This window comes from Lampris incognitus, chromosome 2, assembly GCF_029633865.1.
Source record: "Lampris incognitus isolate fLamInc1 chromosome 2, fLamInc1.hap2, whole genome shotgun sequence".
Lineage (NCBI taxonomy): Eukaryota > Metazoa > Chordata > Actinopteri > Lampriformes > Lampridae > Lampris > Lampris incognitus.
Window position 1 is genome coordinate 117,336,601 of NC_079212.1, and position 12,235 is coordinate 117,348,835.

The 12,235-nt window shown below is 41.8% G+C and overlaps 1 protein-coding gene across 1 annotated transcript; it reads left to right on the forward strand.

Annotated features, from left to right (window-relative positions):
* Positions 1-2,481: 2,481 nt before the first annotated feature.
* LOC130106824 (SRSF protein kinase 3-like) lies at positions 2,482-12,235 on the forward strand. Its single transcript, XM_056273086.1, has 15 exons — positions 2,482-2,545; positions 3,261-3,530; positions 3,606-3,714; positions 3,827-3,914; positions 6,977-7,064; positions 7,287-7,393; positions 7,544-7,709; positions 7,972-7,997; positions 8,199-8,255; positions 8,516-8,894; positions 9,123-9,220; positions 10,162-10,269; positions 10,430-10,499; positions 10,608-10,700; positions 10,889-12,235. The coding sequence occupies exons 2-15, from the start codon at positions 3,332-3,334 to the stop codon at positions 11,071-11,073; spliced, it is 1,773 nt and encodes a 590-aa protein (XP_056129061.1). The 5' UTR covers positions 2,482-2,545; positions 3,261-3,331; the 3' UTR covers positions 11,074-12,235.

A 12,235-nucleotide genomic window follows, 5' to 3' on the forward strand; every position in this document is an offset into this window, starting at 1 on the left:
CCATGGTAAATGCAGTGGTCTTTGTGGTGTTGAACAACTATAATTAGCTGTTCACAAATATCTAAAGAGTTTTTACAGTTTCACTTGTATGCAGTTGCACATACCTCTGTAATAATATTTGCAAATGTGTAAATGAAAATAAACCCACATCGTTGCAGGCCAATGTCATCATCTGGAAATGAGTAAAAGAGATTTGGGGGCGCCTCCGTAGCCGAATGGTTACAGCACATATCACATGACCATATGGTTGCAACCGTTGACGGTTCGATTCCAGCTGGCGACCTTTGTTGAGTGTCATACCCATAGACATACTATGTCCATGGTCATACCCCCCCCCCTCTCTCCCATTTCCTGTCTGCCTCTTCACTGTTGGTGTATGATAAAGGTAAAAAAATGCCAACTCAATTATATATCTAGATCAATTTATAAATACCATCTGACATGTAACATGATGTGTTGGGGTGGCACGGTGGCCCAGTGGTTAGCATAGTTGCCTCTCAGCAAGAAGGTCCTGGGTTCGAACCCCAGGCTGTCCCAGGCCCTTTCTGTGTGGAGTTTGCATGTTCTCCCTGTGTCTGCGTGGGTTTCCTCCGGGTGCTCCGGTTTCCTCCCACTATCAAAAAGACATGCATGTTAGGGTTAATACACCTGTCTGTGTCCCTGACCAAGGCAATGGAAAGAAGAAGTGGAGTTGGTCCCCGGGTGCTGCAGCTGCCCACTGCTCCTATACAATAGGATGGGTTAAATGCAGAGAACAATTTCATTGTAAGAACACAATGTCAAATAAAGTGGCTCTCATAACTGTCTACACTTAGAGACTTGAAACAGTAATTTCATGAGCCTGCATGATAAGCCGGGACGGGGGGTTACCTCCTCTGTGACCTGCCAGTCAGGGAGTGAGGTGGTTTGTGCAGAAAGGCCTCAAAAGCCTTTGACGGTGTCAAACACGTTACAAGACCTTACCACCAGATGGCGTATTTAACCATTGGCTGCCCAACCAACACACACACACACACACACACACTCACGCACACACACACGCGCGCGCACACACGCACACACAATCCCCATATGAAATGAACGATGAATGAAAGCCACTTTATTTAACATCGTATTTTACAATGAATTTGTCTTCTGCATGTAACCCATCCTATTGTTTTGGGGCAGTGGGCAGCTGCAGCAGGCAGGGACCAAATCCAGTTCTTATTTCCATTGCCTTGGTCAGGGGCATAAATATAGACAGCTGATGATTACTTATGGCATGAAACAGGCTTGTACTGTCTCATAAAGAATTTACTTGACTCACTGGATATATATATATATATATATATATATATATATATATATATATATATATATATATATATATATACATACATACATACACACGACACATGAGACAGGCCTGTACTGCAATGTATTAAAATATTTTTTCCTGTATCCGTGTTATATATATATATATGTCGTTTATTTTTTTTTCGGAAACCAATGGCGCTGATGAAAGTGCTCAACAAATGAGGAAAAACTTTAATTCATAGCAGTACAAGCCTCTTTAGTCCGTCGCGCGCTCATCAGCTACCAAGTTGGCTACCTGATGAGCTGATGAGTGCGTGACGCACGAAACCGGCTTGTACTGCTATGAATTAAAGGCTTTTTTCCAAGTTTTTTTTGTTGTTACATCTAAATAATTCGTTGAGCACCCTTTATCAACACCATTGATGGTTTCAGGGGAAAAAAACGCTATATATATGTATATGTGTGTGTGTGTGTGTGTGTGTGTGTGTGTGTGTGTGTGTGTGTGTGTGTGTGTATGTATGTATGTATGTATGTGTATATATATATGAGAAAGAGAGAGAATATATATTTTTTTAAATCTTGAATTCGTTGACTATTCCTGAATTTCTTTCCAAAACAATTTTACATAAAAAAACCATTTTGAAATACCCCACACCACAAGTTGATTCATTTGGTGAAATTTAGAAAAGTTAAAGAAAAACTCTAGTGTGCATCGGTGTCCAAACTTTTCAGAGAGAGAGAGAGAGAGAGAGAGAGAGAGAGAGAGAGAGAGAGAGAGAGAGAGAGAGAGAGAGAGAGAGAGAGAGAGAGAGAGAGAGAGAGAGAGAGAGAGAGAGAGAGAGATTCCCAATGAGTGTAATTGTATACGTGATGGAGAAAGGAGAAAGAGAGTTCCCCTGTTGGTCAGAAGGAGAGTAACACAGTTTACACAGTTGAACCATAAATAACAGATCACACACTCACTATAGGAAAAGTCACTAATGTAAAATAAAGAATATAGAGAGGCAATTGTCATAAAGTGCTCAAGTAGTAATGATAAAAAACTACTGTGTAATGTTTGCTCGCTAGAAGAGTTAATATACGTCAGATCTACATGGAGCGTGGGGGGGAATGGGCTTGGTGTTGGTCGGTCCATCTCTGGCGTGTTTACGCGTGCACGTCGGCGCGTACGCTGACGAGAGGACCCAGAGAGAGAAGTAAGCAGCTCCGCCGCAGTCAGACCCCGGAGTCTCCCACACGGCACCCAACGGTAAGTCCGCCACTATGCAGTAATGCCCTTTGCGCTTTACGTTTGATTAGGACTAGAGGATAGGGGCACACACACACACACACACACACACACACACACACACACACACACACACACACACACACACACACACACACACACGGAGACAACATGGGACTAGTACTGTTCAGTGATTTGTTTGTATGGACCTGTAGGTGACTTGCTGTCAGTCCGTTCACTGTACGAAGTCGACAGTCCCGCACAAACGGAATTTGCCAAAACCTGCTCGGTCATGGATTATGTAGGCTGCTCATAACGCAAGTTCCCAGAGTGAAAGAATGTACTTGTCTTTATATTCTGATTTCCTAATTTATAGTGAGTTTTTTGTTTGTTTGTTTCTTTGTTCTTTTTTTCTGCCAAACATTAATTACCATGTCAGTGGTGATCGTGACATCAGTTTTACGAGCACGTATATCCGTTCATGCACCGTCAGGCAGAGCTCAGCTGCAGTTGGGCGAGTTTCAGGAGCTATTTACGTTGACATGCCATTCACCGAAACCCGTCTAAAAATAAACATACACATTCACCGCGCCAGCTGAAATGTCGTCGCAAACAGACTTTGGGAATAATCGACTACATGGAGAAACTGCGACTGCTGCGACACGTAACCGACGGCTGTTCACTGTTTGTGCCGTCAACACACATTTGTGAAAATATCCGTATACTTTTCTTGCAGGTCAGAACACTGTTACCGCTGCTGTCATCTGGACACACTTTCAGCTGTGCCCCAATTCTCCAGAATTGAACATGTCATCGTATGCAGCTGCCATATCAGCCCTTTCCCTTAGTCCACCTGCTGACCCGGGGACAGTGGTTAGCTCTAAACCTTCCCTCACCCCAGGCCCTGTCATTATAAACCCACCGGCTGTAGATGTATACACAGCTGCAGCTGAATTTGCTGGATTTTATGATGAACAGCAGGAGAATCCTGATGACTACTGCATAGGTAAGCAATGACCCAATGTTGAAGGCGGTGGCTTTTAGGTATGCAATATGACATGGGCTGCAAATTGTGTTGAAGGTGGCTACTGCCCTGTGGAAATTGGAGAGATCTTTACTGATCGTTACCAAGTGGTCAAGAAGTTGGGATGGGGTCATTTTTCCACTGTGTGGCTTTGCTGGGACATGGTGTAAGTATAGCGACAGCGCTGATCTTTTTGGTAAAGATGTAAAAGTGCACTCAGTTACCTTAATACGACATAAAAATGTAAGTGTCCTTCTGCAATAATGGCTTGTGTGCAGGAAGAGACGTTTTGTGGCTCTGAAGGTGGTGAAGAGTGCTGCGACATTCACAGAGACCGCATTGGATGAGATCAAACTTCTGAAATGTGTTAGTGTGCCATTCTACATCTCACGTATTGATGTCATCCAAACTTTTAAACTGTTGCTACATCATGTGCCGAAATGTTTTCAAAGTTAGTACAAACAGTACAAATAAGTATAAAACTTTTACTGAGTGACTTCCTCATAGTTACTTAGTAATACATGAGTAATATGAGTAAAATATGCTTGGCTATAGCGGTATTATTATCAGAGTGGACAATAAACACAAAATAAGTAATTGGCTCAGGAATTCCCACAGTAGTGGAGGGCACTTTGTGATGGGATTGTACTGTTTTGGTAACTAACCGATGGTCATTAAGATTTACAGTGGTGGTTGGAAACAGGAAATGTAATTTCTAATACCATTTCAGGCTCTCTAATCAGTGCTTATTTGGGATTGTATGTTTTTTCCCCCCTGAAGAAAGTGTTCATTGAATTATAATAGAACTTCCAGGTTTTTTTTAAATATATATATATATATATATAATGTTTGGTTTTATTTACAGTGTGCTAAAAACATGCATGAGCCAAAACATTATGACCACCTGCCCAATATGCTGTTGGTCCTCCGTGTGCCACCAAAACAGCACAGAACCACCAAGGCATGGACTCTACCAGACCCCTGAAGATGTCTTGTGGTAGGTATCTGGCACCAAAATATTAGCACCAGATCCTTCAAGTCCTGTAAATTGGGAGGTGGAGATGCCATGGATTGGACTTGTCGGTCCAGCACATCCCACAGATGCCCAATCGGGTTGAGATCTGGAGAATTTGGAGGCCAGGGCAACACTTTGAACATTCATCATGTTCCTCAAGCCATTTCTGAACAATGTGTGCAGTGTGGCAGGGTGCATTATCCTGCTGAAAGAGGCCACTGCCATCAGAGAATAATGTTGCCATGAAGGGATGTACCTGGTTTACAATGATGTTTAGGTAGGGGGCATGTGTCAAACTGATGTCCACATGAACGACTGGACCCATGGTTTCCCAGCAGCACATTGCCCAGAGCATCATACTGCCTCCACCGGCTTATTGTCTTCCTACAGATGATTCTGGTGCCATCACTTCCCCAGGTAAACGGTGCACACGTACACGGCCATCCACGTGATCTAAAAGAAAATGGGACTCATTGGACCAGGTGACCTTCTTCAACTACTCCAAGGTCTGGTTCCGATGCTCGCATGCCCATTGTAGGTGTTTTCGATAGTGGACAGGGGTCATGGACACTCTGACTGGTCTGTGGCTACACAGTGCCATATGCAGCAGGGTGCAATGCATCGTGTATTGTGACACATTCCTCCTGTAGCCATCATTTAAATTTTCTGTAACTTGTGCCACAGTAGTCCTTCTATTGGTTCGGACCAGGTGGGATAGCCTTCATTGCCCTTGCTCATAGATGAGCATTGGGCACCCAACACTGTGTCGCTGGTTTGTGGTTTGTCCCTCCTCAGACCACTGTTGGTAGGTACTCACCACTGCTGACTGGGAGCACCCCACAAGCCTTGCCATCTTAAAGATGCTCTGACCCAGTCATCTGGTCATAACAATTTGGCACTTGACAAAGTCACTCAAGTCTTTACTCCTGCCCAATTCTCCTGCATCCAACACATTGACTACGAGAACTGACTGTTCGCTTACCATCTAATCTACCCAGACCTTGACATGACATGGAAGTTGGTGGCACAAATTCACATTTGCAGGGGCCTTACCCAGTACCGTCCATGCAGTGTCTTTGTCCATGTCTGTGTTTAGGTTTGTCTTCATTTGATGGCTGTGAAAGTTGATGCTGGATCAACTGGGGGAGCTTGGTCTGCTGCGTCCTGTGAGCTCAGGGACCACAGCCCTGCCTGGAGCTGTGCCTGAAGAGGTGACGCCGAGGGCGGTCTGATAGGACACGGAAACAGTGCAGGCTAAGCTAATTGCTAGCCCATACAGACCTGCAGTTCTGATAACACCGAGGACGATCTGGTGGCAGCCTCGCCTAGCCTTGACTGTGTTTTTAGTGTCATTGTGTGGAGTGCTGGAAGGTTTGTCGAAGGTGTCTGGCTGGGAGAGCTAGCGTTGGATCGGCTGAGGGAGCTTGGCCTGCTACATCCTGTGGGCCCAAGGACACGGCCCTGATTGGAGCTGCGCCCAAAGATGAAACACCAAGGGTGGTCTGACAGGTCGTGGAAGTGGGGCAGGCTAAGCTAGCTGCTAGCTCATGCAGACTGGCAGTTCTGACAGTCATCCTGGCTGGCGTTCGTTCTCCTTGACAGTGATTTTTTTCCTTTTTTTGTTTAGTTTAGATATATGTGTTAGTTTGGATATGTGTTCGTGTAGTTCTTGTAGTTTTTGGATGTGTTTTTGTCTTTGTGTTGCACTGCTGGGGGAATTAGGTTTCACTTCATTTCATGTGCGCAAGTGCATGAAATGAAATGAAAAATAAAAGCGTTTCTGATTCTGATTCTGACACGTGCCCTTGTTTGGAGATAATCAATGTTATTCGGTTCACCTGTGGGTGGTCATAATGTTTTGGCTCATCAGTGTATATTCTGGCTCTTTTCACAAAGGAGGCTGACCAGGTGACATTGTGAGAAATATCAGGTATCTGTCTTCTTTTTGATTTTCATGTAATGAGGCAGTCTTAAGATTATCTTATCATGGAGCAAGTATTGAGATTACATTGTGTAAGAAACTGGCTGTTCTCTGTCTTGTTCACATCATAGACAATCAAATGAGGAACATGTCATCCCCAAGGCTTTATTGAGTAAATTCCAAGCCATACTCAAAGCATTAAACACCAGTAAAAAACCCCACTAATATCCTTCTCTGTGAACCCATAGTACTCTGGTGGTTCTTTAAGTGGACCATAACTTACAAGCGAAACTTAATCATCCATGCTGTCCAGCAGCTAGAGTACTATCATGGTGTAATACTATGAGGCTGTTTTAATGTAGATAATGTGGTATGACAATATCTACTTACAGCGTGAATATCTACTATACTTCTGCATTTAATGTTTAGACTACTTTATATGTGGGATTGATTTTATGCAGTTTTATGCAATGTTTTTATTATGGTCATTAGGTGAGAGACAGTGACCCGAAGGATCTTAAACGTGAAAGAGTTGTGCACCTCGTTGATGACTTCAGGGTCTCTGGTGTTAATGGTGAACGTATCCTTTGCACAAAAAAAGAAAAGAAAAAGACAAAGAAAGCATTTAAACAGTGTTGTCAAATATTGAAGAACTGGAATGGTCTTAAGAAATTAGAAAATATCTGTATATCTGCCTTCCACATGTCTGTTGTAACTCTAAAGCAGTGGCTTCCAACAATAATGTCTTTCTGCACTTGGCTCGAGTCTTATGAAAGATGTCTTTAATTCGATGGTTTACAAGATGTGTGCATGATTCTGGAGGTGCTTGGCCACCAGCTGCTCAAGTGGATTATCAAATCCAACTACACCGGCCTCCCTCTGCCCTGTGTGAAGAGCATTCTCAGCCAGGTGCCATATCTCCTTGCTTGATCCAAAACTCCTGTCACCTGCATTTTCAACCATCATACAATCACTTTTCTTTCTTTTCTTTCGGTACCAGGTGCTTCCCAGGGATGGGCAGTGTTGTGATAGTTGCTTCATTTTCATCCCATATCGCAGGTTCTCCAGGGTTTAGATTACTTGCACACTAAATGCAAGATTATCCACACAGACATCAAGCCAGAAAACATCCTTTTGAGAGTGGAAGAGGTTTACATTCAGGAACTGGCAGCCAACACCAAGTTGTGGCAATTGCCAGTGTCCCCTGTTCCTACCAGCTCCTCAGGTTTGTCATCTGCTTTAGCAGATCCATTACCTCTATATTGATCTTTTGTCTATCAATTTCAATTTTAACAAATAAATGTGTAAAGTGAGTATGAATGAATGAGCCAGTTAAGGCTGATATAGGATACTGGATGATACCGGGTGAACGGTGCAACATCAAAAAGAAAAAAATTTGGAAGATGGCTGTGGTTTGTAGCTGTTCTGTTGATGTTTGGTTCCTTTTTTCTCCATATATGGACATTTTGAACTTCTCCCAATGCCAGTGAACAGCTGCCCAAGAGAAAAACAGGTGTGGAGCTTTAAAAAAATGTTCTTGCTAAAAGGTTCCCTGAAAGTCAGATTTTGGTTTGGCTGAAACATACTTTACGAATTGTTCCAAAATGTGTCCATCCCCCTCAGTTCTTAATCTCATTGTTTCATTCATTTCATTAATTTTTGATTACTTAATTACTTGCACGTTGCCTTACTGCTCATCTAATGAATCCCCCAGAGTATGTCCAACATGTTGGGGAAGTTGACTGGGGTTCTCCAGACTTTAGGGGTGTGGGTAAGATGGCTCTTTGCACATTGCCTGTCATCACATACCTCCTCACTGCATCTTGTTCACACAATTGATAGTTAACAGTCAATGAAGCTGCATCTTCATTCATAAGCCTTCATGATTCCTTCGATTGTCATGACTTTTGTGACAGCGCCTCTGAAGTTGATGCAGAGGTATTGTGATTGTTCACGGAATGCTTGGATGGTTGATTTTTTGCCATATGTTTGTGCATTGTTGTTTCCCTCCAAACTGACCATCTCCCATAGACTGGCAAAGTCACCAGGGGCCAGATTAACAGACTAACAACAAAGAAGAAGAGTCGACGAAGAGATGACAGTGTAAACGACCACAGTCAAACGGACCGACCTCATGCGTCAACCTGTGATGTCACCACCTCCTCCGGTGCCCCCAGCTCCACCAATCCTTCCTCTAAGCTTCCTCGACCAGGACATGCCTTAAGCAGAGAGACCTCAGTGCTTGAAAAGGGACTGGACATAGCTCCACAGACAGAACACAGTCATCAAGATGTAGTCTGTTCACGGCCAGTCCTTGCTACGAATCATCTTCTCTCGGGGTCTAGATCCGTTTTGCTCCATCAAACCACAGACAAAGACCCACATCCCCCATCACTGTCCGCCTCATATGGTCATTATCATGTCATATGTATTTTCCCTTCCCCCCCCCCCCCAAGTATATGTTGATGACATTATAGTTGTTTGGCTTGGTTTTCATGTTTGAAATAGCCACAATTTTGTGCCCATACGAGTACGTTGCTAATAAGGAGATTAGACGGCAACATTTACACAGGCAAATTTTATGCTTGTGGCCAGCAGATTCAGGAAAGTTAAATCAAATTTGTTTTGTGCATTTAAGGTGTTGGTGAGTCAGGTCTTTTAGTGAACCTGTTGAAGCCCCAGAATGCTGATAAAATCTCCATTAAGATCGCTGACCTAGGAAATGCCTGCTGGGTGGTGAGTAACTTCAGCTAAAAAAACAAAATTTCTACAGATGGCATGATTTACATCATGGGTGTTTATCTATCTATCTATCTATCTATCTATCTATCTATCTATCTATCTATCTATCTATCTATCTATCTATCTATCTATCTATCTATCTATCTATCTATCTATCTATCTATCTATCTATCTATCTATCTATCTATCTATCTATCTATCTATCTATCTATCTATCTATCTATCTATCTATCTATCTATCTATCTATCTATCTATCTATCTATCTATCTATCTATCTATCTATCTATCTATCTATCCATCCATCCATCCATCCATCCATTAGTCTGTCTGTATATGAAAGTAAATAGTACTACCGCTAGAAGTACAAGAAAGACAGAAATGTTTGCTTTCAGTAATAAAACAGCAGATCAATATAGCCATCTTTTAATAATAATAATGGATTACATTTATATAGCGCTTTCCTAGACACCCAAAGTGCATCAAACACCATGACATGACAATTCAATTTGTTAAGGTTATATAAAAAAGAATTATGTGTTATTTTTTCATTCTGTCATGGTTAATCCTATACTTTTTTTTTCATCTTTGCGTACATTTGCAGTTTGAGGTCTATAGTTTAATATACCATATGCAGCTCATTTTTATCAATCATATTTATCACTGTAAAGAATACATACACTTTGTTTATCATACAAGTTGTTCTCATAGTGGTCCATTGATTTTGGCCTTCTCGCTATCCCACACTAGCAACCAGTTTCTGTATATGAGAGTTTATCTGAAACCCACCCAATTATTTAATACCTGTATTTGATAAGTGGAAATAGAGTGAATCTTGCATTTGCAGATTAAATTCCATTCTTTGTGACATGGTGATAATAGAAGTTTAGATTAGTTTCGTTACGGAGCCTCTTGTCTCATCTCTCTTGTCCTTCAGCACAGACATTTCACTGAAGACATCCAGACATGTCAGTACCGCTCCGTGGAGGTCCTTATAGGTGCCAACTATGGTACGCCAGCCGACATCTGGAGCACCGCCTGCATGGTGAGTTAAGGACCACTATTCATTGCTGTTTTACTTACATATTTAGATATTTTTTATTATGTGTTTTTTTCATATGCTGTCATTTTGTATTTCAAATACCCATGTGGCATTGAAATGTTCAGGTGTGTCAGAACAATCTTTTTCATTCCTCTGTATGTAGGCGTTTGAGCTGGCCACAGGGGAGTATCTGTTTGACCCCCAAGCCGGAGACACTTTCTCCAGAGAGGAAGGTTTGTGTAATCATTATGCTCTTTGCACTTCATTGTCTTCTCTCTTTTCTACTTTATCCCTCTCAATTTAAATATATGTGCTTAACATCTCATCTTTTTACCCACTAGATCACATTGCCCATATTATTGAACTACTGGGACCGCTTCCTTCTGAGTTTGCGCTGTCAGGGAGAAATTCCAAGCAATTTTTTAACCACAAAGGTAAAAATATAATTTGGACTCTTTCAAAATGCAGTAATAACACAGTTATGTCCCACTATGCTTCAAGATACAGGCATCATCTGTATGCAGACACTTAGCCTTTAAGAGTTATAAACAATATTGCATCGTTAATCTCATGGTAAAATGTCATAACCACTGGTGATTGAGCCACTTTGTACCCTCTTTAGGACAACTGCGGCACATCTCCAAGCTGAAACCATGGAGTTTGTATGAGATCCTGCTGGATAAGTTCGAGTGGCCACAAGAACAAGCCATCCAGTTCAGCTCGTTCCTCTTGACCATGCTGGAACTGGTCCCAGACAAAAGAGCCACTGCTGCCCAGTGTCTCAAACACCCCTGGATCACCTCCTAGACAGACAGCTTTCATCTTGTCTGCAGCTTTTCAACTGCTTTTCTACTGGGGGAGGGAGGAAGCATGGACATGTTCCTGGACATAATGATAGTTGTGAAATTGAAATTGGACTTGTCAGAATCGTAATCTGATACCAGCTCTGTGACCGCAGATTTGGAAAAAAAAAAACAACGTTTAATGCAAACCAAATAATATCTCACTTGTTGTAGAAATCTCTTTTCGATCTATTCCAAAGGTTTGCTTAGCCCAAAGGAATAACTACTTACTTCAGGATTGAGTAGATATACTGATACACTGTTTATTGGAAGCTTACACAGAAGTAGACTGGTGAGTTACAATAACACATTCATAGCCTAGTTCTGAAGACCCACGTCTGCCTAGGGTTTTTTTATACTGTCTTCATAGACCATCGGGCATAGTATCTATATGTTAGCAAACTTATCTTGGTACAACAGACAAAGCAGCCCAGGGTGGCTAGATGTCATATCTGATCTCATTCAAGTTCTTCCATGTCCCAGGCAGAAGTTCAGAGCTTATCATCTCTCCTCGCCAGGGCCCACCACTCCTCACGTTAGTCCATAGTTAGAGTACTAATAAAACAATTATGATTATTAAACATAAGTAAAAGATGGTACATATTCATAATTTCCTCACACAGTTAATAGTACTGATACCAGCTAGATTATTTGGTGTGCAAGTATTCTAGTGGCACTCATGCATTTGTCACATCAAATATTGCAGCAACAACCAATATGAAACGACACCTGCCATGGCAGTGCCTGCTGACACGGACACTTTAAATTTCTGCTTCAAGTTTTCCATAGTTAGTTCTGAGAAGGGTAAAAAGAGACAATACAAACTTCATTTATACAGCAAAAGAAAAACAATGAGGGTACCAGATCTCTTTTACAGAGGTGCCCTGTGCACACAGCGTACAACTAGGAACACATGTGAAACAAACTGTATTTAAAAATTTCCAAAAAAAGACAATACCAAATAACTATAAAGTATAAGAAAATATGGTTAAAATCAATGAATGGATGGTAAATAGATAAGTCAATAATTATGCAATGAGGTAGATTAATCGGTCAATCTGGATAACATGCAAAAACAAAATTAAAAGGTTCGCTTAAGCCTTTAAATTCAATAAAAGAGACTAGAC